The 25693-nt window shown below is 50.4% G+C and overlaps 1 protein-coding gene across 5 annotated transcripts; it reads right to left on the bottom strand.

Annotated features, from left to right (window-relative positions):
- Nucleotides 1-3218: 3218 nt before the first annotated feature.
- Nucleotides 3219-24961, bottom strand: LOC107208170 (regulator of G protein signaling 8). Of its 5 annotated transcripts, none has more exons than XM_015636241.2 (7): nucleotides 24867-24961; nucleotides 24240-24298; nucleotides 22179-22714; nucleotides 20320-20421; nucleotides 19353-19417; nucleotides 11350-11516; nucleotides 3219-9648 (listed from the first exon to the last, which is right to left on the bottom strand). In XM_015636241.2, the coding sequence occupies exons 3-7, from the start codon at nucleotides 22202-22204 to the stop codon at nucleotides 9466-9468; spliced, it is 543 nt and encodes a 180-aa protein (XP_015491727.1). In that variant the 5' UTR covers nucleotides 22205-22714; nucleotides 24240-24298; nucleotides 24867-24961; the 3' UTR covers nucleotides 3219-9465. The 5 variants fall into 5 exon arrangements, with proteins under 5 accessions (XP_015491727.1, XP_015491728.1, XP_015491730.1 ...); XM_015636242.3 differs by lacking the exon at nucleotides 24867-24961 and adding an exon at nucleotides 24742-24827; XM_015636244.3 differs by lacking the exons at nucleotides 22179-22714; nucleotides 24867-24961 and adding an exon at nucleotides 24742-24832.
- Between the last annotated feature and the right edge of the window lie 732 nt (nucleotides 24962-25693).

The following is a 25693-nucleotide window of genomic DNA, read 5'->3' as shown; positions in this document are numbered from 1 at the left end:
GGGAAGGGAAGGGAAGGGAAGGGAAGGGAAGGGAAGGGAAGGGAAGGGAAGGGAAGGGAAGGGATCAGGCAAAGGCTGTGTCATTTTGGGCACCACAGCAGCTCAGCCAGAAGAGGCACAAAGCCACGGGAAAAGCCAGGCTCACCCCGGGGTGATCCTGGGACACAGGGAAGTGCCAGATCCACGTGGAGCCCGAGCACAGGAGTGGGATTGGGCTGTTCCAGCAAAGTCCTCCTCACCAAGGCTGCCACAGCCCCTCTGCCCCTGGCACAAGCCACCAGCTGAGCCCTCTGCCCCCTCAGGCCACTTTTCTGCCTCTCCCCTCCGATGGGGCAGTGCAAGGACAGGCATCTGGCCAGCACTAGGTGAGATATTTCATATTGCAGAGCTCTTCCCAGGGTTATGCAATAGCCTCTCAGCCCAGCTCCGTGTGTGTACTCGGATGTCTTCATGCTGCTCTGTATCTAATTTAATTACGTGCTTCCTGTCTCATTTAGCTCAGCAGCCTCCCGCGGCTCCGGCTCCGTTGCCTCCATTATCAGCCTTTGTTTTGGAATAATACAAAAAAACTCATCTGTGTCGCAAGGCCTGGGGCCAGGCTCCCTTCCCAGAGCTGGGCCACAGCCTTGCCAGCACCAATCCACCTCCCATCCACAGGGACCAGCTTCATTTCCAGCAGGAAGGTCCTGGCAGGTGCCTGCTGAGGCTGGGAGGTGGCTGGGCTGTGAAGGCACCCACAGCCACCCTTCATTTGTGGGGGTACAGCAAAACACACACACACCCCATCAGCCCCAGGGATTGCTGCTGGTGTTCCTGGGTCAGCATCTGCAAAGTGCCAGCAACTCTGGAAAATGCAAAAGCAAAGGTTTGAGTCCCACACTACAGAAATGGGGTGGGGAATGGGAAAGCAAGGGTTTGGTGACAGGGTGCAAAGTGCCCTTGAGTGTGTGCCCCAGTGCACAGCCGAGCTCTGATGAGAGTTTCTGGCAGCGGTGTTTTGGTATTTTGTATTTTTGTATTTTTATATTGATCAAGGGGAATACAGGGAAGATACAGAAATAGGTTGGGAAGGGGAGGCAGACAGAAGGAAGAGGGGAAGAGCCAGGCTGAGCTGTGCTCTTGGGGTCTCACTGCTCACCAAGGAGCCTGTCCCCAATTTCTCCTAAACCAGTGAGCAACCAGAGAGGTGGCAATCAGGAATGGTCAGACCTGAAGGCACTCCAGCAGAGCCTGCCATGGAATCAGGGGAGGTGCTGAATGCAAAGGAGCAGAAATGGCAGGTTTAAAGGCCCTGCTCGTGTTGCACAGCCCCTTTCCTCCACCTGCAAGCTGTTGATAAGCTCTGGATGCCTTTCAGTAAGCCAAGGAGAAGGGAATGGGATGGAGGTTGGTGCTGTGCAGACAGGAGTGCAGTGGTGGGGACAGGGTTCAGTGATGGGCTGGGCAGTGCTGCCATAATGGTCCAACCTGATGATCTGAGAGTTCTTTTCCAAGCTGAGAAATTCTAGGATGGTGCCAGGGAGGAGCAGGGAAGCTGCCAAGGCCGAGACAGCAGCCAGGCATTTTCAAGTGGTCTCTGAGTAGCCACATTGCAGCTGGGCAAAGCTTCTGGGACAGGGACAGTCAGGGGACACCTGTGGGACACCATTTCCACGTGGCTGCAGGTGAGCCTGGCTCCATCTGTGCCTGCCCAGCCCATCCCAGGACATCCCAGCTGCCCATGAAGGATCCCTCACCCTCACCCACGGAGCCTTTGATGCTCTCCCAAAGCGTTCACAGGAGGAAATAGCTGCTCTGGAAATCTGGAAAGAGATTATTGAAATATCTTTTTTTTTAAAAAAAAAATCATAATAATAATTAGAATTACAAAGGAGGTTTTCAAGGGGCAGCTGTTATCCACTCTGCTCACGTGCTGGCTTTGCCCAGCTGCACAGGGAGAGGTAGCTGACAGCAGGTACTTTTAATCTTCTCTTTCCGTTCCCAGCACCTGCTTTTTAAAGCCACTGAGCAGCCAGGGAAAAAAAATAAAAAAAAGCTAAAAGATGATGGCTAAATATATCCCAACTAAGAGGAGAGACAGAGCAGCACTAATGGCAGATCCTTCCTTGGATGCATTCAAATTGGTTTGGCTCGGAGACAGGCTGAGGGAAGAAGCAGCAGATGAGAAACAGTAGAAGAAGGGATTTAGGGGAAAAAATAAGGGGGATAGAAAGAAGCCAGAGGGACTGATAAATCCCACTACACTCATTTCCAGAAGAAAACAAGCCCATTTAATTTTTGCTTTGAAATGCAGCCCCATGCAGCCCACAGAGCAAACACTCACCTTTGGCAGGGAGGGTGGGCGAGGGAGCCCTCAGTGTGCCCAGGGCCAGATGAGATCCAGGTCACTGCTTTTCCTGCTGGCCAGACCTGCTCAGGAGATGCTCAGCCCTTCCTCACTGAAGCCCCTCAGGGTTTCTGCAGTAAATCTCTCTTTTTCATACAATTTCCCACTAAAACCTAACCTGGCCTCAACTGCCCTGCTGCCTGCTCGTGCCTCCCCTTCCCCCTTTGCTCCCCAGGATTGCCCTCAGCTGCTGCCTGACCCTTCCCCAGCAATCCCAGGCTCCTCCAGACCCCCCAAACTGCCTGGTGACTCTCACCCTACTCCTTTTCATCCCTCCCTGGTTTATCCCATAAGGATGAGGCTTATCATCCGGGTCTGAGCTGCCTGCTGGAGCACAGGGTTGCTTTTTGTGGTCTGCAGAAAGATCTTATTTGGATGATGAAGATTATTTTCGACCCATCCACGCTGCTCCTTTTCCCAGGAGCTCCCACACCACTTCTCCTGGTGCAGGGAGCAGGTTCAGCACGTGTTTGCACCTCTGGCTGTGATGGGTTTGGGGTTTGGGGCAGGGAATCCACCACGGGCTGCACTCAGAGAAGGACAGCGATGTGCTGCTGGAAGGCTCTTGGGATTTTCCTTCCTTGCAGGTCCTACTGACACATTTCTGACTCATCTCCCCAAACTGGACCTCTGGGGAGGCTGGTTCTACATTGCTCCAGCTGAGCCATGGACAGCTGGGAGCCAGCACAAGCCCACTCTGCTGCCCCATGCAGAGAAACCAGGGGCTGAGGAGAAACAGCTTCTCTCCTCCTCTTCCTCTGCAGCAATCTGGCTTTGGACACCCCTCCATCCCCAGGATTTCAGCTTTTCAGACACTGAGGCAGAGAACAAATAGTCTCAGGCTGTTTATTACATCCTCAGGGTGTCTGTACAGAGCAGGGGTCACACTGCACAACGTGGTGATGAGACTCTGGGTATCAACACCAGTGGGATTGCTGGTGTGGCTGAGGAGCTCCTCCAGCCTCCCAGGGAAGGGAACAAACAAGCAGCTGATGCAGGGGGAACCTGGGGAGCCCAGCCCATGCCTTCCCCTGAGTGGGAAAGGGTCAGACTGAGCAGCCTGTGGCCTGCCCAAAGTGCTCCTGCTGGTGTCTCCCCACGGCAGCAGCGCCCGGACACCGCCAAGGCGACAGCAGCAGCATCTCATGGAAATAAAAACGTGGCAGAGGGAAGCACTTTGGAGCTGCTCCATTTACCTGGTGGCTCACTTCTGAGTTCACTGAGCCACCCACGAGTTCATTTCCAGAGGAACAAGACATCTTTGTTGTTTTGAGCAGCCTTACTGGGCGCTTGGGCTTGCAGTCAGGTCATCAAGGGCACACACAGTGGAGGTGCCAAGGAGCTTAAGGACAAATCTGAGCTCTGATTTGGGTAATTCATAGAGGGACTGGGGGGAGAGGTTATAAGAAGATGAGATCTTCAGTTGTGGTTCTTAAGGAAGGGGGATCTACCCCAGGGTGTGCTTGTACCCTGCTCTCCTCCTTGCCAGGAGTCCCACAGAGGTCAGGAGTAAAACCAGCAGAAGGTTCTTCCTTCCCCTCACTGCTTTTTCCAGCTGGTGGCTGCAGGCACTGACAGAGCAACATGAAGACATTTCTCTCAGGATGTTATCTACACTGGAAATGCAAAGCTGAGCAGCTCCTCATCGTGTTTCAGAGCCAGCCTGGGGCACGCAGCACGTGAGGCAAACTGGGGAGGTGTGGGGCCACTTGAGACAAACAATTCACAGCACAGCTGGTCCCCAAAGCTCCCTGCTCCCTCCAGAAGCAGGCACTGCCTTTTCTCCTGTGTCTTTTTGCCAGGAATGGTGGATGTTTTTGGTGACAAGCTCATCCCCCTCTGCCACCTCCCTCCCACGGCCTCAGTTCCCTGAACTCCCGCTGAGTTCACCGCAGTCCCAGATTAGAGACACATCCTCCTGTAAAGCCAGGAGGAGGCACAGAGCACAATGACTGACTTTGACGAGCAAATACAACCCACACACCTTTATTGAGACTATTTTTATAAACCAGAGGGCCACGGGGGTGCCCAGCTGGGAGTGACCCCGGCACGGCCGCCCTCTACCCTAGCCAGCCCCTGCCACAAGCACTGCATGTGCAGCGTGCATGGAAGGAGGAGAAAAAAGAAGGAAGACAAAAGACTTGGGGACAGGATGAGCCTCTGCAAAGCCCAAGGGGTTCGTGGGAGAGAGAAGCATTCTGGTCTAGCAGCAAAATGAACTTTAATTCCAGTTCTGGGATATAATGCTACGATGGCGGAGAGAGAGCACAGCACCAAGGAAGGAGACAACTGCAGCAGCCCCAGGGATGAAAGATAATGCAGAAATGATGTGAAACGTTTTGTTCTTATATAACAGGCAAGGAAGAGCTCGTAGGCGCTTTACAGTGGCAGTAGGAGGCGTGTGGGAGGGAGATGGCATGACCAGAGACATGTCTGGGGAAGGGAAAGGCAAAGAGGAGAGGAGGGATGGATGGATGGGGATGGAGGAGAGGCAAACTGGGGGAGGTTAGGGCAGTCCCAGGCTCAGACAAATGAGGACAAACAGTGCTGGTGGACAGGAAGGTTTGGAGTGCTTCAAGGAGGAGGAAGAGGAGGGAAGACAACCAGGATGGGACAGAGAAGGAGAGAGGAGTTTGGAGGGAGAAGCCAGAGGCCTCCAGGGAGGGGAGAGCTTGCACTGAGGGGTGAGAGGCACTCCAGGACTGGCATGAGGTATGCTTTGCTATTGCTCTGAATGCTGTAAACATTTTGGTTTTGTGTCTATCAGTGAACATTCAGTTCAGTTTGATACATGTGCTCTTAGGGGTAACTGGAAGCCTAGCAGAGTTTTACGTCTCTTACTACTACTCAGACTTATACACGAGGCAAACACAACACTGGCTAAAGATCTCAGTTTATGTCATTTATGCCTAATTCTCCTATTTTAACATGCACATCTATGTCTCAGAAAAGCTGCTCTAGTAGAGGACACTAAATAAGATACAGATGAAGTCACATGCACTCTCATCCACCCACACCCCCAGACACACACAGCAACTTCCCCCTCCCCTGCTTAGACTGGCAAGGCTTTGCCCTTCACACCTCCCCAGCACGGACAACAGAGACCCCTTGGTGCATTAATGAGTCCCCTAAAAGTGATGGAAATCATCCCAAGCCTGGCTGATGGACCAAAGCAGGAGAAACTTTAGACAGGTCAGAGTTCTGCGTCTGATCCTGGAGTTAACACCACCTGAAGCTCATAGAAAATGGAAAGGAAATTTGTAAACTCTTTTTCCCTTCTGCCATCAAACTACCTGGGAGCTGACTGGATATGTGCCAGCAAACAGAATAAAAAGAACTGTGTGAACCAATTTTTTTTCCCCACTCTTCATGTGATGGCACACTTTAACACTTTAACAGGAGGAAAATTTTGGGGGTGTGTGCTTGTGGAGAGGGGAAATGGGTTTGTGGGTTGTGAATATCCCTTTCACACCAGAAAGAGATGAATCAAGGATAGGATATTTGCCCTTGGTGAGGATTAGTCACCACTCAGCTCTTTCCAAAGCTTTGGCTCAGTCATTGTTCCCTTGATCAGCCCCTGGTTTAAGGGGTAGAGCTACAAGCTGCTTATTTTGATTCACTTCAGAACGGCATTTCCATAAAAGAAGCAGCTGGTGCCGTTTTCTTGTTTAAGAAAAATAGAATTTTACTTTAAATAACTAGTCTGCTTTCCTTCCAGAGAGACAAACTGCAAGAGCAGCAACAAAAATAACCATGGCAGACTCACATGCCTCAGACAATACTTTTGCTCCCCTCTGTGTTCTGGGATGCTGTTCCCAATGGAGAGCCTTGCCTGGCACCGATTTAATGGGGAAAACACTTCCCCTGCACCAGCCAGCCTGATTCCAGGCAGAAATGGCATCTCCAGGTGTGCCCTGCTCCAGGCAATTCCCCAGGTGGGTGGAGGAGAGAAAGGAGCTTGGGTTTACAGGGTGTTGGCCACTTTGAAGTGAGTTCTGATGTGAAATGAAAGGACCAAGGCTGCTGGAGGACCTTGTGGAGAGATGGAGTCACAGGAATCTGAGCAGGACCAGGCTTTGTAGCCACCAGGAGAGCCTGGGGGTTGTCCCCACTCCCATTCCTCGACACAAACATCTGGTTCCTGCTGTGTCCCCTGGCCTGGCTGTCTCTGTGAGCCTCCCCAGGGTGCTGCAGAGCCTTGTCTGGGGTGCCTCAGCTGGCACCAGAGGTCAGCACCACCCAAGCCCACTCAGGTCTGTCTGGAGAGAAGTACCTTGAGTCTGGCCTTCTGCCTTCTCTTTGAAAGCCATGACTGCTTAAGCCTCCTGCTGCTGGCTCTGGGCATCCTGGGCAGATCTGGGATGCTTTCTGCACGTGCAGGCAAGAGGAGGGGGGAAAGGAGGAAGGCAGGGCCAGACAAGGTGGCCTCTCTTCACCACCTGCAACACTTGTTCTGATTGTTTGGGGCTGAGTGGGGTCACTGGGTAAAACTGGGACCACAGGCTGATGCTTTAAGATTTTAGCTTTTATGTCTTCCAGATCCTGTACTGCTGTACTGGTGAATAGCTCTGAACTCCATGTACAGTGTGGTTAACTCTCTTCACATTTTAGTTAAACAGAACAATCCCTTTGGGTGATCCAAAGGCACCTCACTGCCTCAGGCCCTGAAAAGTACAAATAAAAGTGAATTATGGGGGAGCAAACTGGGGGAATGTGACTGCATTGCCTGAAGTTGTAACTGGAGGATTAACCCCTGATATGTAAATGGATCAAAATTATAATTATCTGAAAAACTCATGGCCATTGTCCATGCTGGGTGTGGCCTCTGTGAGGGGCCCAAGGTGCATCTGTTGGAGGCCTTTAATAAATATCTCCTTTATCCTCTTAACTCTGTCCAGCCTGTGGTCTTGGCAGCCACTCCAAGGCATCAGTTTTGGTGACCCATTCCTTGCACAGGTTCCCCAGACCTGTTCCACTGTGCCTGGCTTGCCATAAATCTCTGGGACACTGAGCTCCTGCATGATCTGGTGTCCTTGGAGAAATCATGGCAAACCTGGAGCATCTTCCAGGGGTCTCTCACCTCTCCCACTTTCGAGCAAGTGGCAAAAGTTTGTGTCAAACTGCCAAGGGCAGACCTTTCTGTCCCTTGTGTCCCATGAGGGGCCTCCTGTGCCTCAACAGTGTCCTCAGGGGTCCTTGCAGGGCCAGAGGACAGCCAGGAATTCCAGGTCACTGCAGCTCTTCCTGGCCATTCCTCATGGAAATTTAACTGGAGATGGGATTTGCCTTCCACAGAGGGTTCTGCTGCTGACCAAGCAGGCACTGAAAGAGGCAGGTTTCCCTGCTGAACATAAAGATTGCAGGAGCACACCTCCAGAATAAACCCAGCATGGTTACCACCTCTTTCTTAATCCTAAACCTACTTGTCCTACTGCCTTGCACATCATCCTTGCAAAAAGCCTCAAAAAGCTGTCTCCTGCTTAATTAATGGACAGTGATTTTTAATATCCAGCCAGACTTTTTTTTTTTATCTTGTTCCAAACACATTGTGCTTGGCTTTAGAGTTCATTCTACCTCGTTTACACCATGTCACACAAAGTCTTTATCAGCAGCTTTCTGATGTATCAAACCCACCCACCACCCTTGGCTGGAGCAGGGTTTGACAGCCTCTGGTCTGGGGATGACTGAGAGAAGGAAAAGATCCATGGGGTCACTTTCCAGGCCTTCATTAAATTAAGAAAACAGACCTCTGCTCTGTCGGCTCAAATCCACAGACAGGCTGTCTGCTTCTCCCCTCAAAAATATTGCAAGAATCTGCCAAGCTGGAGCAGCAGTGCCATGGAAATGGGGCCATCAGATGGTAGGAATTATTGCCCAGCACAGAGGAGGTGCTACACCCCTGACATCTGCACAGAGCCTTCTCCTGCCATCCAGGAGATGGGATCCTATGGGAATAGGGCCAAGGAGCACCTCACACCCCTCTGCACACCCACACACCCATCCTGCTCGCTCCATGCTCTCTGTGTCCCACTGGAAGCAAGCACCCTGCAGCAGGGTGTGTGTCTTGGGGAGTTCTGAACCCACAGTGGACTGGCAGTAAGTAGGAACAGTCAGTAATCAGTAATAAAATAAGAAAAATGTGATTTTTTTCACCTTGCCGTGCACCAAGTGAAAAATGCCATCTGCTGTGCTTTTCTTACACCTCAGCAAGGGGAAGAGGGGACATTCCTTCTCTCTACTCTTTCCAGGTCTTTCCTGAGGATCCACCAGGAGCCCCTTTGTGCAAGCTTTTGGTCCAGTGCCCAGCACAACAGAGCCTGAATGACGACTGGGGCCCTGAGACTGAAATACCGCACAAATAAATAATAGCCATGAAAAACAATCATTCACATTAGAAAACTTGACTGCCCAGGCCTGGTGAGAGCTTTTGGGATGACTTTCCTCACGAGGAAAACTCAGCTCTTCACACAGTCCTGTGGAGAATACTCCGAGTCTCCATCCCTGAAGGAAAAGGGTCGGTGATGGGGTGGCAGCCACGTCATGAGGTGTGCAAACAAAATGGGGAGGTGAGCTGAGTTTGCTGATGGTTTCCACTCCAGGAAAGGGAATAAATCCTGTGCTTTTGTCTCCTCTCTCCCTCCCCTCGGCCTCTGGGTCCAGACCCCTGGGAGAGGTGGGCTGGATGTGGCTGCACAAGTGTCAGAACTGCCCTCGGGGCCCTTCTGAGCACAAAGGAGAGGTGAGAGACAGGGAGATGTGTGGGAGGATGGAAAGGTGTTATTTACACACAAACCAACCCAGCAATTTTAAAGGAAACCTGCCTTGCCCACAGATGACTCGAGAGGGTTCTGGGTTTGTGCTAGAGAGAGGCAACGACTGCGAGGTGCTACTGCTAACCAAAAATAAACCCAAAAGCACAGAAAGCCAAAGAGTCTTAATACCACGTCTGGATCACTCTCTGGAAGCTTCCTCTGCCCCTTCTCCCTCTTTTCCCGTTCCCACTGCTTTTAACACCAAGAAAGTTTCACATTTAGACATGGGTTTTGGCTGTTGTGGTTTCTGAGGGCCCCATGGCTGCTCTAGCTGAGCCTCCTCTGGGTCTGAGACAGCAGGTCTGTGTAAATTTTGGATCTCAGGAACCTGGGGTACGAGTCTTTCTCCATCAGGCTGTGCACCTTCCCCTGAGCTTGGTCAAAGCAAGAGAGGGAGGGCTCCTGCACATTTCTTCTGGTCAGCTCCCGAGTCTGGAAGTCTATGTTCACCTGGGGAAAGCAGCAGAAGAGAGTTTGGCACTGAGTGTCCAGCTGGCCTCCTCCAAATGTCACATTCCCTCTGCATGGGAATGGAGAAACCAAGGTCCCAGCCTTGGCCATGCCTGAACAGCCCCCACAGCTCTGGGGATTTTAGTGATCCAGGGCTGTGAGTCCTGCCCCAAGGCTGGAAAAGTTGGGTTTATAATGATCTGAGCACTTCTGGAATCAAATTACCTTTATTCAGACTCTTAGGCAGTGCATCACCTAAAACTACTGACTCAGCCTAACCTCTCTCCTGCTCCCTTTTCTTCACCACATGCCCAACAGAGGGCTGAATAAACTGGGTTTAAACCATCAGTACATTCTTATTAAATGTTTCTAAACTCTGTTGATCTAAAATAAATTGTTTGATTTTTTCCCATAGCAGCTTCACGTTACAATATCTGGAGGACAGGCTTGAAAAAAAAAAATAAACCACCCTAAAATGTTATGACTGCCACTTGTTTGCAAAACCAGCCAATGGAGTTTTCCTGCTTTCCTTCCCTAGCAGAGCAATCAGCACTTTTTAGGGTTATTGTCTGGAAGAAAAAAAACGGCTGGAAAGATGTTATTTGTTGTTATTAACTGAATATCCAAACTTGAAGGAGCCTGGAAAGTAAAATCTGTCTGCCTCAGCGTGGATGTTGGCAGTATGGATTAGCTCTGTGCATTTGCTTAAGAATTTCATATTCCTAGCATGCCAAAATTCTGTAACAGCGCTGAGGAAATTTCACCACAGGACCAAATTTTAGGAAAGGTTCAATCCCACCTGCATTCCCATTTCCTATCAAAAATCAGCCTGCCAGTCCTTAAAATCTCATCTGGCTTCCTGAATTACAGTGGGAAACACCCACAGACCTCGGTGTGAATCTGGGTCCTTCCCAGTGGCCTTCCCAGCTGGGACAGGGAGTGAAATGAGCCCATTTTGGGGTCCCTGACAGGCACCCATGGGGTGGAGCAGGAGGGGCTGGGTGCAGTAAGATTGCAGTAACCCAGTGCAGGATCTGACAGCACCATCAGCCTGTCAAGTGATTTAAATTGTATATATTTAAATAAATATTTTAAATATAAAACATTGATTAAAGTATTAATTTTAAAATTCATATTTAATATTATATATTTAATATATTATATATTATATAAATATAATAATATATAATATTAATATTATATAGTTAAATTAAATAAGCAATTTAAAGGATTTAACAATGCCAGGCTCAGTGTTGTTGAGCCTGTATTTTTTTTTTGTTCAGCTCAGAGTTCATTTTTTTGTTCAGCACCTCTCTGGAGGTCTGGGTGAGGAGGGAATTACTCAGCAGAGAAACTCTCCTCCCTTGGGAGCCCACAAGTTACCCGTGGGTGGGTTGGTCCTGTGCAAAGTGTCCTGCGAGGAAAGAGCCCAACAGCCTGCTCGAGGGTTGATGGCAAATGAGAGCAGCAAGGTGAAATTGCTCCTGGGGAGAGCTGGCTGAGGTTAGGAAATGTAGGCTGAGGTTGCCAGTGAAGCCCCTGGCTGTGACTAATTTAATGTCACCAAAGCCCTTGCCCTCAGCAGCGATGAGTCACGGCGGGCTGGGTGGCACTGCCACCTTCCTCAGCCACTCCCTGAGAGGGGAAGGGAGAGGGAGAGCCCCCAGCTGGGGTGCTGAGGGGTGGGTGCTCCATACCCACCTCCCGAGGGGCCTGCACGTCGATGAACTCCTCGAAGATGCGCTGGGCCTTGGAGGCCAGCTTGGCCGCCGAGCGCGTCTTCTTGAAATCCTCGCAGGCCAGCCAGAACTCCAGGTTCTCCTCGCTGAACTCCGTCTTCAGGAAAGCACGGAAAGCTGCCAGCCCATCTGCAGGAGAGACACGGGGAGCTGCTGCTTTCATGGACATCCTTCCATCCACCCCTGCCTAGCAAAGGCCGCTTGATTTTTCTCCCGGATTCCGCGATCCCGGCACGCGCCCGTAATTTACTGATTTACTGAGCTGCCCACCGAGCCAAACATCACCTGATGGGACTTTTCCAAAGTGTTTTCCAGCTAAAAGGACTGAGACCCTCACCCTTGGGAATGTTACTCGTGGAATTATCAAGCTTCAGCTGGTGTTAATGCAACGCTTTGTGTCGCTAAAAAAAACCTTTAATAAAACATGGCTGCTGTGGACTTGAGGCCTATGTTTTCTGTCATTTTGCTTTACTGCCTTGTGCCATTTTTAGTTCTTATTTAAACAGAGGAAAGCTCTGGGAGAGTCTGTTACAGCTCCAATAAAGGGGAGAGGGAAAGGACTCGGCCTAATTACGGCTTGTCTAGTCAGTGGTAAAAGTGTGCTTATCACTCGCTAATGCTCAGCAATTGTGACATTTCAGTAACGCAGTCTGAGTCAGATGGGGCAGATTAGAAATATGGAAAGATTTATTAGGCAATCTGTGTCCTCTTAAAGCCCTGCCTGGGCCTATTTATGGACACAGCCATTGTTTTTTATTTCTTTTCCCTGAGCGACACCAGCGGCGTTGAAGTAGCTGAAGGTTTCACACATACCCTTTCTCCTCGGGATAAATTTAGCTTCTCTCTCTCTCTTTTTTTTTATTCTCTTTTTTTCCCAGTAATGTGTTTTTAACTCTTCCTGGTCTTTTGCAATAGGGGTGCAGGTTTTTGTAGTTCATGACAGGAAAGCTCTTGAGTCAGCACTGGCTACTTCCAAGCAACTGTCTAAAAATATTGATGGAATTTGGGACGAGCCTGGTGAGGTCAGACTCCTGGGAAGGATGAAGAGAGCAAGGACAGGGCATGTCCAGCCTCTCATCCTCCAGTCCTTCTGCTGCTCTTGATCTGTTCATCCCCCAGCCTGGATTGATATTTGGGGCAATCCAGGTGCAGCACTTTACACTTGGTCTTATTAAAACTCATGAGACTTCCACGGGCTCATTTCTGAGGCCTGTCCAGATCCCTGTGGATAATCCTAACATTTTCTCCAGTTCCAGTTTATATGCTGTATATGCTATATATATATGGATATAGATATATCTGTATATAGAAATATATGTGTATCTAGCTATATATAGATATGCGTGTATACACACATATATATGCCATATATAATAGATATGCTATTTATATGCTATCTATTTGCTGTATATATCTTTATGCCATGTGTGCTACAGATCTATAGCAATGTAACACTGCCCTGCATCTCCCTTGCATGTCCTAAACTTCCTCCTGCTTCCCTGTTTCTGGTAATAACTTAGAACATGGAGATATTTTCCAGCTCCTGCTGAAGCCTCGAGCCCTAAGCAGTGGCCCTGGGTATTGAACAGCAACAAACAATCCTATTTCTGTCTGTGTGTCAGTCAGAGGAGATGTCTGACTGCCAAGATCCTCAGAGGGAAAGGCAGAAGAGATATTAGGGCAGACAAGCCCAAATTAGAGGCTAAACCTCTCTGCTCTGCGCTCCTCAAAGCTCCTTCATTAGGGTTTTGTTTTTTTTTGCACTGACTGCTCCATCAGCAGTCTGCTATCAGCAATAAAAATGGATCCATCCCATCTCAGCCATGCTCCCTCCTGCTGTCAGCCCCAGAAATAGCTGCATTATTCCAGCTCGTCCTGACACTTCTCCAATCAAGCAATTTTAGGAGGAGATCGGGGTTTTTGCGCTGCTAGGATAGACAGAACCAGGCCTCTTGTCCAAGGAACACTGCAAATTGTGGGTCCAAGCCTGGGGCAATATTGTGACAGCAATATTCAGCCCTGGAGAAGCCTGCAGAGCAGATTGCCAAAGGAGCAGGGCACCTGCCAGGATTACCCTGCCTGTGGCTGCTTTGAGCATCTCTGGCTAGATAAATGTGGTGAAGGTTGTAGAGCTGCTGCCCTTGCTGAAATCTGGGACACAGAAACATTTTCCAAAACCTGTGTCCCCCTTAGCACCTCTAAAATTCCCAGGGTCTGTGTGAGAGCAAGGGAAGGACTGGAGAACAGGGCAAGGAGTCTTTGCAGAAAAAGAAAGAAATAAATCAGGGAGAAAGTTCCAGTTCCTCAAGATCTATATCATTTTATAAATCATCAGCTCCTAGGATGCTTGACATGAAATATTCCAGCACCCAAGCACATTGCCATGTCTCTGCTGTGTCCCTGCTGAGGTCTTGCTCCCCTGATTCTGCCCTGATCTATTTTTTTTTCCCCCTTTTCCTCTACAACAGCCCCAGATCCACAGCAGTGACAGAGGATTCCTTGCAGGAACAGCAGTGTTGCACAAAAGTGCCACATCTGCAAAAGGTGGTTGATGCAGAATATAATACCTGAAAAAATTTGAAATACCTGAAAAATAAAATACCTGAAAAAATATATCTGAAAAAATATGCTGCCTAAGGAATAAAATACCTGAGAAATACAATATCTGGAAAATATAATACCCAGAAAATATAATACCCAGAAAATATAATACCCAGAAAATATAATACCCAGAAAATATAATACCCAGAAAATATAATGCCTGAAAAAAATATAATATCTGCTAAAAGAAGGGGATGTCATGAGTGACAAAGAGAGAAAGGTGTTTGCTACAGCCCTGCCCCAGAGAGCAGCTGCAGCAGGTTCCCCTGGGACCAGGAGGTTTCCATGAGCTCTGCCTCCTGCTCTAATGTCAATCAGCTCTTTTTTATCCTGAAATAAGTTTAGACAGTGAAGGGATAAATAATAGTGTCTGGCTGTTCTCTGCTTTTTTTATACCCTCCTGTCATGCAGACCTCACAGCCTTTGAGGAGCTGCAAGTGCTGAGGCTGAACCTTGCACGGGACACTTTGGATACAGGAGAGGTCATCCCTGACAGCCTGGACTTCCAGAGTTTTCATCTTTAGCCCTTGAGTTCCTGCCAGCCTTTCCAGCTGTGCCTGCCAGCCAGGTTTGGGGAATTGCTGCCAAAAGTTTGTCATGGAACAATGACAAGTCTGATGGAAAGGGCAGGCGTGGAACTGCCACCACCTGAGCTGGAATCTGACCTGGATATTGATATTCAATCTCCTCCTCTCCTTCACAGCACATGAAGGCTTTCAAGGAATGGTCACCCATGAATGATGAGCATTTCTAAGCTCATCCCACCCAACTGGATGTCTTTTTTCCCAGGGCAGCCACCACGTGATATGAGCAGGAAGGAGATTTCACCTCCTGAAATCTCCCAGCCTGCAATTCCAAAGGGATGCTTTGCAGAGAAAGCACAGAAATTAAAAGCAGGGTTAGAAGTCTGCAGAGGCAGCAGCACTAGGTAATCCCCAACCTGGGGCCCAAAAGCCCTCCACTCAGGAGGACAAGATGTGCTGGTGTACAACAGGACAGCTGCTGGACACTTACTCAGGAATTTAACTCAAGAGTCCTTTGCTTGAAGCCAAAGGAGGAAATCGATGCTGGTGGAGCAGATAAATTGAAGGCAAAGGAGCAGAGCTCTTTACTGAACACTGAGGGAGAAGCAGCAGACATTTGCTATTTGACTTTGGCAGGGTAAATATAAACTTCAGAACGCCCTGCTCTCCGTTCAGACTGACTGAGGAACGTGCAGGAGGGGTTGTGCAAGTGCTCAGACGTTTCTCCAAGTCACCTGTGAGTTAGGCAATGACAGGGATTTGTGTTTTATGAGTGGGCAGTGCCATGGTTCAACAACCCTGTGAGCACAGGGACTTCCAAAATCCCATTCAGGAGATGGAAAGTGGATCCTTTCCAGCAAGAAGAGACTGAAGTGGGGAGCAGAAAACACGAGGCAGGTCTTAACTAAGCTTCATCAGCATGAGGAAGAGCCCAGATCAGTGGCCTAAATCATCCAGGCAGTTTGATAACCAAGCCTGAGCAAGAAAGCAACCAACAATCATTTATTTAATGCATGTGTTTCACCCCCTCAGCAAGCAGACTTCGTGCAGGGAGTAAAGGTGGAGTCCCCATGGCTGGTGGATGGATGGATTGGCTCTGTGGAATGTGTTGGGTCCAGGGCTGGAGGGACAAGGTCAAAATAGCTCTGCACAGAACACATAGGTGCTCTCACTGCTGCTGAGCTGTGCTTCCCTTAATCTCAGCTGCCTGTCACCAGCACAATGCTAATGCTGTTCTGGCTTAGAAAGAGCTGGGAGTAGGTTGGGATATTCCTGTGCTGTGTAGGAAGTGAAGGAATGTGTAGACAACAGAAGGAGGAGAACAACAATAAAGTTTGGGCGGAAGAGCACAGAGATCACAAAAAATCGGGAGAAAAATCACCCTGTCCTCCAGATTTTAAAAAAATCTCAAGAAAAATCACCCTTGAGATAAAAGTGGGAATTCAGCAGGAAGGGTTTTGGTGCTGGGTGCTTTGTTGAGAAGTGCCCAAGGGTTGAGGACAGACTGTCCTGCTGGGTGCTGGATGAAGGAAAAGCCATGTGTCCAGCCCTGTGAGGGACACAGAATGAGACATGCTGCTGCTTGTATTTCCCTCCAGCAGCCTGTCAAAAGAAATCCTCATCTGGCTGGCCAGCCTGTGCCTCCTGGGCACGGGCACAGCGAGGGGATTACTCCTCAGTTACTCACAGGCATGTACTCACGCTCTGGGGGCTGTGCTGAGCTCGCTTCCCCGGCACAAAATGGGAAAAGATGCCAAAATCCAGCGTGTTAAAAACGCTGTTTTTTCTCCCTGGGCACCCAGGGGAAGGCTGCACACAATCTGCCTCTTACTCTCTCAATTCCCTGACATGAGCAGCATCAGGCTCCCCTCTCCTGTTGCTTGCTCAGAAGCCCTGACCCCAGGGAAGGTGTCTGGCAGTGAGCTCAGGGCTCCTGATGTAAAATAGGGATTGTCTGCCTGACCCCAGGGGTTTCTGAGCTGATTTCCTTCACCCATTAGCAAAAACAATTAGGATATCATTGCACTGACCTATCCATCCAGAGCTGCTGAATCCTGCTGCTCAGCACTGCTCACTCCAGGAGGGATGAGGGAATTGGGTCCCAGGGCCAGCACAAAAGCCAGGTGGGGAGAGCCCTCCTGCATTTCCTTCTCACAGTCTCTTGTTAACAGTCAAGTCAAATTACCCTTTGAATGGCTCAGGGAATTAATCTAAACCAGACCACTCCATGCAGAGGGTCACTCATAAACAAATTTGTTTCAAATCCCAAGGGATTTCAGTCCTCCTCTCATCAAACATGACCTGCACAGTCATTCATTCATCAGAAAGGTGAGGGGAGATCAGGGGGAGATCCCCAGGGCCATCACACTTGAAGGTAAAGGTGATCACAGAATGGTTTGGGCAGAGAGGGACCTTAAAAATCATCCCATTCCAACCCCTGTGCCATGGGCAGGGACACCTCCCACTAGAGCAGGTGGCTCAAACCCCCAGCCAGCCTGGCACAACGAGGCTCTCCATGGAGCCTGTGTAACCCATGGCACCTCCTCAGGTCACTTCCATCCAGAAACCTTTTGGAGACTCAGGAAAATAGGAAGGGGAAGAAGTGGTTTTCCCATTTCACTTGGAAGTGCTGGACCCTTTGAGCCTCCTCTGTGCCTGAGGGCTCAGCTGGGCACTTTGGAGATCCTCTCAGGGTGCTCTGATCCCCATTCTTGTTCCTTGGAGCAATTTTGCCACTTGTCCAACCCATTGCAATATTGCCCACAAGGTCTGCCCCACTCTCAGCTGCTCCACCCTGTTCCTGAATCCTGCTCCAGCACTTTGGGGTTTGCTTTCCCTGGAGAACAGCTTGGCTGGAAGGGACCAAAACCATCTGACTGCAGCAGATCAACCCCCCAAAGTCACAATCCCCTTTCCAAAATAAATGAACTGTCCATCTAGTGAAGACAAGTGTCAGTGCTCTACCTGCTGATGCTGCCAGCTGGGGAGAATTCTCCCCAGGCCCACGCCCCCAGGCATGAATTCTGATTTTCCCTGGCTAATGCTGTTCACCTGGGCAGCCACAGGGAAATTCAACTGGGACATTTCTGTCCAGCTCTTGGCACTAAAAGCAGAATTTTTGCTGGCAGCTTCCCTACAGACAGATGCCAGCAGGCCAGGCACAGCTTTATTTACTCTCAGATTTTGGCCAGTTAAGGCATAAGGCTCCCTTGCCTGTCTAACATCAGCACATCCCTAACAGCAAAAATGCAACTCGTACAATAGAATTAATTCTAGGAGTACGTGCTCTTCTCTCCTTTAAACCAGTGTAACTAAAATAACAATTCTGTCTCAAAAGAACTTCTTGTATTTGCATCATTATAACCCTTGACTGCCAGGCTGGCAATTCCAGAAACTTCAGGTGCAGAGCAGTTATAAAATATTCCTTTAGAAAGTAGTTTATTAAACAACAATTTATTTTTTTTTTGTCACCAATCACCAGGCAATGTCACCGTGACTGCCGATAAAAAAAGATTAATTTAAATTTGAAAGATCACCTTCTGTTGCTATTAGGAACTGAATATTTTTCATTAGAAACTGAATATTTTTCATTAGTGCCAGAGAGTTATCAGAATTACTTTCCATTCTAAGAGATGGGAAAGATCTTGATAATTCATTTATCACTCTCTAAGGCTAATTTATTAATAAAACCAGACACCCTTTTGGAGGCTGCTGGACGAAATAATTGAACTCAGGTTTGATTTAGCATTTTTGCAGTAGCCAGCTGAAGAGAGAAGAATTTGTATGACATCAGGACATAGGTGGGTAAATTCACTGGGGTTTGTAATCCAAGAGATTCTTCTGCAGTCTAATAAAGAAAATTTCTACTTTTACACCAGTGAGGAAGAAATGGGTTTGAGTTCTGGATGATAACAGGGATGTGAATATCCTGCCCTCCCCTCTCTCCATCCCCCAGGTACCCTGTAATCTCCTTGGTGCATTTTCCCCTTCTTGCTCTGAATTTCCACGAAAGAAATGTTCCTTTTTAGCCATACCCAGCTACACCATATATTTTTTTTTCCCCTATTGGCTGCAAGAGCAATGATCTCAACTAGATACTGCTGCTAAAATTACATCCTGATTTTCCTGCCTTGGTCAGCCAGCCTGTTTAAAGTTGTCACTTAATTCCCTGCCAAAACTGCTGTCATCTCAGTAGAAACCCAGCAAAATTACCCTTTGCTTAATAATATAATTCTACATTTACATTTTGAAATGTGAGGAAAACCTGAGTCTTTAAGCAAACCAGACATCTCCTTATTGCCATAAAACAGCTCAGCACCCACGTTGACTTTTCCCCATCCTCGACTCGTTTGGGTTTTATTCTCCAGTAGAAGCCCATGAATGAACCCATACTGGGAACTTTGCATTGTTTATAATTTCTCAGTGTGAAAACGCTGGTGAAGCAGAGCAATATTTGCTGAACAGAACTTCTAGGATTGAACAGAGAGGGGAGGTGCTGATTATAGGTTGGCATAAGGTCTCTGGATGTGAAATTTTGGGGTTTGCTGTGATAATTGCAAGTCAGGCTCTGCTCAGGGGGACCACAGGTGATTCCTCTGTGACAGGACAAGCTGGTCAAGGGCACTGAGCTGGAAAAGGCAGCACCTTGGGCTGGTGGCTTTAGGGTTTTCCTTGTGGTCAGGAGCAAAGAGGTGAAGGGAACACACAAAACTCTTTTTTTTTCTCCTGCCTGTAAAGGATGGTGACCGCTGGGGAGTGAGCAGCTCTGGGGGACCATGCCCATGGACAGGGGTTAAGGGCTTAGGAGGGGGAAAAAAGGTAGAATTTGATCTCTACTCACATTTATGGGACAAAAGGACATCAAAAGATTCTGCCCATCTCGTCGCTTCTTCTGTTGACAGTCTTCTGTAAGGAAAGGAAGGGGCAAGTTATGGACAACCCTGCTCACACCCTCTGGAGCTGTTTGATGAGGACACCGAGGAAGGCTGGAATTATCCTCACCTGATTTTGGAGCTCTAGAGAGTAAACTGAGCCAAGTAACCCTGGGCTTCCTTTAGAATCAGTGAGGAGATACCAAGGGACCTGCAGGGACTCATCTCTGCTCACCTCACATCCCCAGGCGGGCAGGTAAAATAAGGCAGATGAATTGTGCCCAAAAAAGGGACCAATTTTTCCTCATTGGCTGTAAGCAGAGGCCCAGGGAACAAGCTCAGATGCAGACATTTACATTGTAAAAGCCAAAAGTCAGGCGAAATGAAACTCAGCCCTGCAGAAGTGTTTGTTTCTCTTGGCTTTCAGGGGAAGGACAGATCTTAGCTCAGGTGCAAGCAGGGACTCGTGATCAGATGAATCCCATCCCACACCTCTCAAATCAGGACTCTGGAGGGTTTGGAGCATCTCCCTCAAGAATTGTGCAAACCATCACCCGAATTTTGGCAGTGTTAAATACCAGGCTGAGCTGAAGATGATCTGAACTTTCTGGTCACCACTTACACCAAGCCAACTGCTCAGGCTTTGATTTGTGATGACAGAGGTGTAAATTACATCCCCAGCTGGGTGCAGACATGTCCCACACACAGCAGTGGGGGCTGTGAGCCTGTCCTGTCCCACGGCAGAGCTGGTGTCAGAGATCCAGGTATTTCCTGAGGCTGCTCCTGCTGGCTCAGTGCTGCTTTATTTTCCTTGTGGAAGCGGCCACAGCTCGTACAAAGTACAACAAAATGAAGACAATACCGGAGGGAAGGGTGCTGGGTGGGGAGGGGAAGGGCAGGAGTGAGGTTGGGGTGGGATGCTGCAGCTATACTCACTTCAAAGCCCGGTTGGGCTTGTCCGGAAGAATAGCTGTGAAATCATTATATGAGTCTGATTTGTGAGACAGGCAGCCCAGGCGAGTCCTCATCCCTCTGTTCCTGTGGTCGAGGTGGGGAAGCAGGGGTGTTAGCAGGGGAAAACCAAAGAAGAGGATGATTATAAGTCTAGCCAGCTTGGCAAAAAAAAAAAAGAACAAACCCAAAACAAAACAAAACAAAACCTCAGTGGCTCTGTTGCAGATCTGTGTCCTTGGTTCCCTCCTGAGTGAGAGGGACCCTGAGACATCTCCAGGCAGGTGTTAAGGGTGAACACAGCAGCAGAGGAGCTGAAGGCTCACTCACACCAAGCATTCAGCTGCCTTGGCTGGCAGAAAGGCTTTGAAAGGCTGCTGTGCTTTGGGATGGTTCCTTGGAAAGTCCTGCTCTGGTCGGGTGTGGGAGGAGAGCAATGGGCAGCAGCACAAGAAATCAGTCCAGCAGCACCAGAAACACAAATACCAGAGGTGGAGGGCAGGAGAGGGCTGGAGGAAGGAGAGGGGTAGTAAGGCACCTGCAAGGTGAGGTTGTGCTGCAGCACCATGAGTTCCCAGCCAGGATCGATCCCAAGCGGCCTCTTTAGACTCAGGATTACATAAGCAGGATCAAACTGCCTGTTTCCTGACACGCTTACCCAGGCAGAAAATGGCTTTATTGCTTTTTTTCCTCTAAATTTCAGCCCAGCCCCAGAGCCTTCTGTCCTGTGCCAGCCCCTGGTGTCCTTGGCCAGCCCCTTCCCGGGACAGCAGCCGCAGCATCCTTCATTACATAACCCGGGATGGGCAGGGACACCGAGGCACGGGGGAATGGAACACACACATGCATGGCACGGGACTGGCACCACCCTCTCCCCAAAAACATCCAGGGGCTGCTTCATGCCTTTGCACTGTGATCTGCCTCTCCAGCCCTGGGGAATCTCCTCTCTCAGATTCCCTGGACGTCCAACTGGGCCATTCTCTCCTCCAGACCATGGGAGGAGCATTTAGTGACCCACTCTCCACTTCTCAGCTGCTGGAGCTGCTGAAAGCCCTTCTCCAAGCCCTGCTGCCAAACAGATGCCGAAGACTTTCTGTGGCTGCAGAAGTACAGCATTTTTTCCCCCCTTCCATCTGTAATTCTTGCAGAACACTTCAGCACCAGTGCCTGAGCCAATCTGTAGAGCGCCTGTTTCCCCCTTCTCCTCCCGCCCTTCGGAGAGCTTCTATTATTGCACATTTTAATGTAATCTTAAAGCAAATTAAATGTTAATTAAATGCACCGAGTGTCTCCCTGGTGCAGCACAGGCAGCTCGCAGCATTTACCAGGCACAAAAGCCAGGAACTCCTCAGTCACAGGAATTGTTGCACAGCCTCCAACTACGGCCCCACAGCCGTGGGGGCTCCACAAACTCCAGGTGAGAGCACAGGGAGTGCCACACTCCCAGATGTGCTCCAGGGGACACCAAGCCCGCTACAGGATCCTGCTGGTACCTGTCCAGATGCCTCCTACCCCCCACCTTTCTGCTCCCTGCTCTGGCAGCGCTGCTCAGGTTCCCCCGTGATGCCTGAGATCCAGGGAGGGCAGCAGGGAATGAGAGAGGGTGGGGGGCAGAGCAGGGAGCTGCTCCTCATGGAACACATTTCTCTCAGCCAGGACTTCCAAGACAGGACACAGGACAGAGAGAGAGAGAGAGAGGGAAAAGAAATTTTGCAGGAGGTGGAGAGGCAAGGGGAGGGCAGGAAGGAAGAGGGGACCCTGCAGTGAGCAGAAGGGCTTGCTGGACGAGGTAGACAGTGACAGGATGGGCAGGGGTGAGGGATGCACTGTGTCTTTCCAGTTACCTCCGTGGGATCAGTAAGGCAGCCATTCAGGCATCCAGCTATGGTTAACCCTTTAACTGGCTGGCTTGGACCGCAGTCGGGGCTGGCTTGCAGGAGGCAGGAGTGCAGGAAGAAGGGATTTACTGTTTCATGTCCTGGCACTTAAAAATGCACCAAAGAATCCTCTTTGCCAAAGCCAAGAAGGGCCAGTTGTCCTCAACCCATTTGATCCTTGCCTCGTAGCGTGGAAAGTCAATTGTTCAGTGGAAGACGTTGAGAGTTGAGGGGTGGTCACAGAGGAGAGACAACATTTCCTTCCAAGAGCAGGACTGCAGGTAAAGTCCAACTTCAGGTCTAAAGCGGTTCGAGTTTGGTGTCCCAGCTCACCAGGGAGCAGCAGGAGTTGGAATTATCCCACTCATCCTTCAACACATCCAGAGGTCTCTCCTCAGGGGGCAGAGCTGCGGGCTGAGCTCGCTAAGAAGACCAAACTACCTCTTGTGCCTATCCCAGGTCATGGCTGATGTGGCTGGCCAGGCATCATGGAAAAGCTGGCACTGCAAACAGAACAACAGGAGGACTTCACACATCTGCAGACACCGCTCCTCTCACCTGCACAGGCTCAAGCACCCACACAAAAATAACCCCAAGCAAGCAAGGCCTTGTTTGGGGTGGTGGGAGCTGTGGGGAGGCACTGAGGAGATGCACAGGATGAAAAAGGGGAGGGAAGGAGGGAAGGAGGGAAGGAGGGAGGGAAGGAGGGAAGGAAGGAGGGAAGGAAGGAGGGAAGGAAGGAGGGAAGGAAGGAGGGATGGAAGGAGGGATGGAGGGAAGGAGATGGCAGGGTTCTCGTGAGCCTTGCCAGGGAGCAGCTGGTTGACAACTCTCACAGCAACAGAGAGTGAAGGTGAGATCCACCAGGCAGGAGAGGCAGGGGACAGAGAACAGGGCTCTACAACGAGCAGAGGTTTCTGATTTGCCAAGCTCCAGGTACCCTCCATGTCATGTTGTCACTGGGAACAACCGAGGAGGAGCCCAGGGAGCTGATGAGAGCTGAGAGGGCATGCAAGGAGTCAGGACCCTGCTCTGCTGGGGCTGGGGAGACCCCCGAGCTTGGGCTGCCCAATGCAACATCCCTCTTAAAACCTGATTACATTAAAAACGCACAAAGCCTCTTCCCCACTAAATTAATGGAAGCGGGATTGCTGCATTGCCAGTGAGTGCATTTCCTTAATCCTCACCCCGACCGGCTGCTTCGCTGTGCTCTGACTGAAATCAATCCCTGTAATTCCTTAAGCCCCTTTAAATTTCCTCATTAACAGCCTCACCCACATGTGGGGCCGCAGCACATGACTTCCTAGAGTCCAGCAGCTCCTGCTTCTCCTTCCCACCACTGCTCCGAGCTGGAAGCGGAGCCATCTGCCCTCTCCCCTGCAGTCTCCTCCAGCAGCCTGAATTTTGGGGGGCTGTTATGAAAGAGCCTTCTGCTCACCCCCACTCCCACCCACTCAGCCCCCACAGCAACCACCTGCTCCTGTGAGCAGCACCCAACTTCCCTGAGATCCCAAAGTCCGTCCGACTCCAGGGGTGCTGGGACCAGCCATCCCACGGCTGCCATAGCCACGGATGTTCCCTCTGTTTGCAAATAAATCCAGGCAGTCGTGACTTTAAAATGTGATGTGTGGTGGTTGGTAAATTGCAATAAAAGTCTGGGAGAGGGGTTTTGCCTCCTCTGCTCCGTCCTTCGTCCTGCCTCCCCCTCCTGTGGAAGGAACCCTCTCAAGGAGAATTACCAGCCTCGTCATGGATGTGTTTTGGGGGTTTCTCCTTGAGAGACAGCAAGGGAGGGGTGTGATTAGGACGTTCAGGTTATCAAACCACCTGAGCAGAGATAAAGAAGCCACCCCAATAACAGAGAAAAGCAGCAGCACAAAGGTTAAAAACCAAGCGAACAAATAAACGGAACGGCAAACCATGAGATCTCTCAGGGGCTTCACGAGATTAAAACCATCCATTCACACGCAGAGAAAGCCGAGCACAGAGGCACTGCAGACAGACAGACACCGAGAAAAAGATACTCACTGCCTTTGACCCGTCCTCTCTGCCGGTGTTTCTGTGCCGACAGCGCGGTCAGAGAGGCTCTGGGGAGAGAGCAGAGCGGGCTCCTTCAGAGACAGCCCCCTGCTCGGGGTGACAGTCACACCTCGGCTCCCCTCCCCTCCCCTCCCCTCCCCAGCTCTCCCCGGGCAGCGGCAGCAGCAGCAGCAGCAGCTCAGAGCCTCTCTGGCATCAGCCCCAGCCTGGCTGCGCAGCCGGCTCCGAGCGCTCAGCGCCGGCTCTGCTCAGGAGCCCAGCGCATCCCAGAGCATCCCAACACATCACACCTCATCCTACCTCATCCCAGCGCATCCCAGCACATCCCAGCGCATCCCAGCGCATCCCAGCGCATCCCACCTCATCCCACCTCATCCTACCTCATCCCAGCGCATCCCAGCACATCCCAGCGCATCCCAGCGTATCCCAGCGCATCCCAACACATCCCAGCGCATCCCAGCGCATCCCACCTCATCCCACCTCATCCTACCTCATCCCAGCGCATCCTAGACCAGCGCATCCCAGAGCATCCCAGCGCATCCCAGCACATCCCAGCGCATCCCAGCGCATCCCAGCGCATCCCAGCGCATCCCAGAGCATCCCCGCCTCACCCACCTGGCAGCAGAAGCCCAGCTTCTCCCCCCGAGGGCACGGGGGACCGCGGCGCACGGGCGGAGGATGCCAAAGGCTGCCGGGGAGCATCTGGGGGCGGGGAGGGGGGGATGCCTGCGAATAAAGCACCCGCCCGCCTCACTCTCAGAGGCTCCCCGGAGCTTTGGGGAAGGTTGCTGCTCTCAGATCGTCTCCAGGGGTTGCCACAGACAGGAGGGACGGGAGAGTTTCATCAAAGAGCCCCGGTGTCAGCAGGGCCGAGGGAGGTTTTGGCACAAAGCAAAGGAGGATCTTATTGCTGGGCACGGTGAGAATCCAGCCAGCGGTGTGGCAGATCCCGTCTGGGGTTGTGCCTCCCTGCAAGCTGCCTTGGTGCCCTCAGCCCAATGTGTGGGCTCCAATCCCCCTTTTTTATTCCTGCACCCACCTCCATGCTCCAGAGAACATGTTTGGGATGCCCAGGGCACCACGGTGATGGTAAAAACCTCACCCATGGCACCCACAGCCCCCCAGCACAGCCAGCAGTGACAACACGGGCACTGATGGGGGTCACAAGCTCACTGAGAGCTCAAGCTGGGATATCTCCATCACTTGTTTTCATCCTGACAAAACTGATTGACTAAAACAAACAAACAAACAAACAAACAAAAAATCAATTGTAATAATCAAAAAAGTCCTCTGCAGTTTAACAAGTCATTGCCTTTTCCCTGGAAACTTGTAGTCACCTTCCTCTCTGCTAAAACGCTGCTGGCCCTGGCATCCTGGTGCTATAAGCAGGAAACATGCCTGGAGATAGCACATTATCACCAGACACCATCCCTGGGGGGAGG

The sequence above is a fragment of the Parus major genome, chromosome 8 (assembly GCF_001522545.3).
Source record: "Parus major isolate Abel chromosome 8, Parus_major1.1, whole genome shotgun sequence".
In the NCBI taxonomy this organism is placed as follows: domain Eukaryota; kingdom Metazoa; phylum Chordata; class Aves; order Passeriformes; family Paridae; genus Parus; species Parus major.
Note: the sequence above shows the minus strand (reverse complement) of the source record. Positions and strands in the feature narration are given on the sequence as shown.

Excerpts from the sequence above, each read along its gene's own strand:
- LOC107208170 (XM_015636244.3), bottom strand. The coding sequence starts at position 24,831 with ATGCGCTGGGATGCGCTGGGATGCGCTGGGATGTGCTGGGATGCGCTG. Across the intron at positions 24,299-24,741 it reads CTAGGATGCGCTGGGATGAG|AGCCTCTCTGACCGCGCTGT; the intron begins GTAGGATGAGGT and ends CTCTCTCCCCAG. Across the intron at positions 9,649-11,349 it reads ACGTGCAGGCCCCTCGGGAG|GTGAACATAGACTTCCAGAC; the intron begins GTGGGTATGGAG and ends TGCTTTCCCCAG.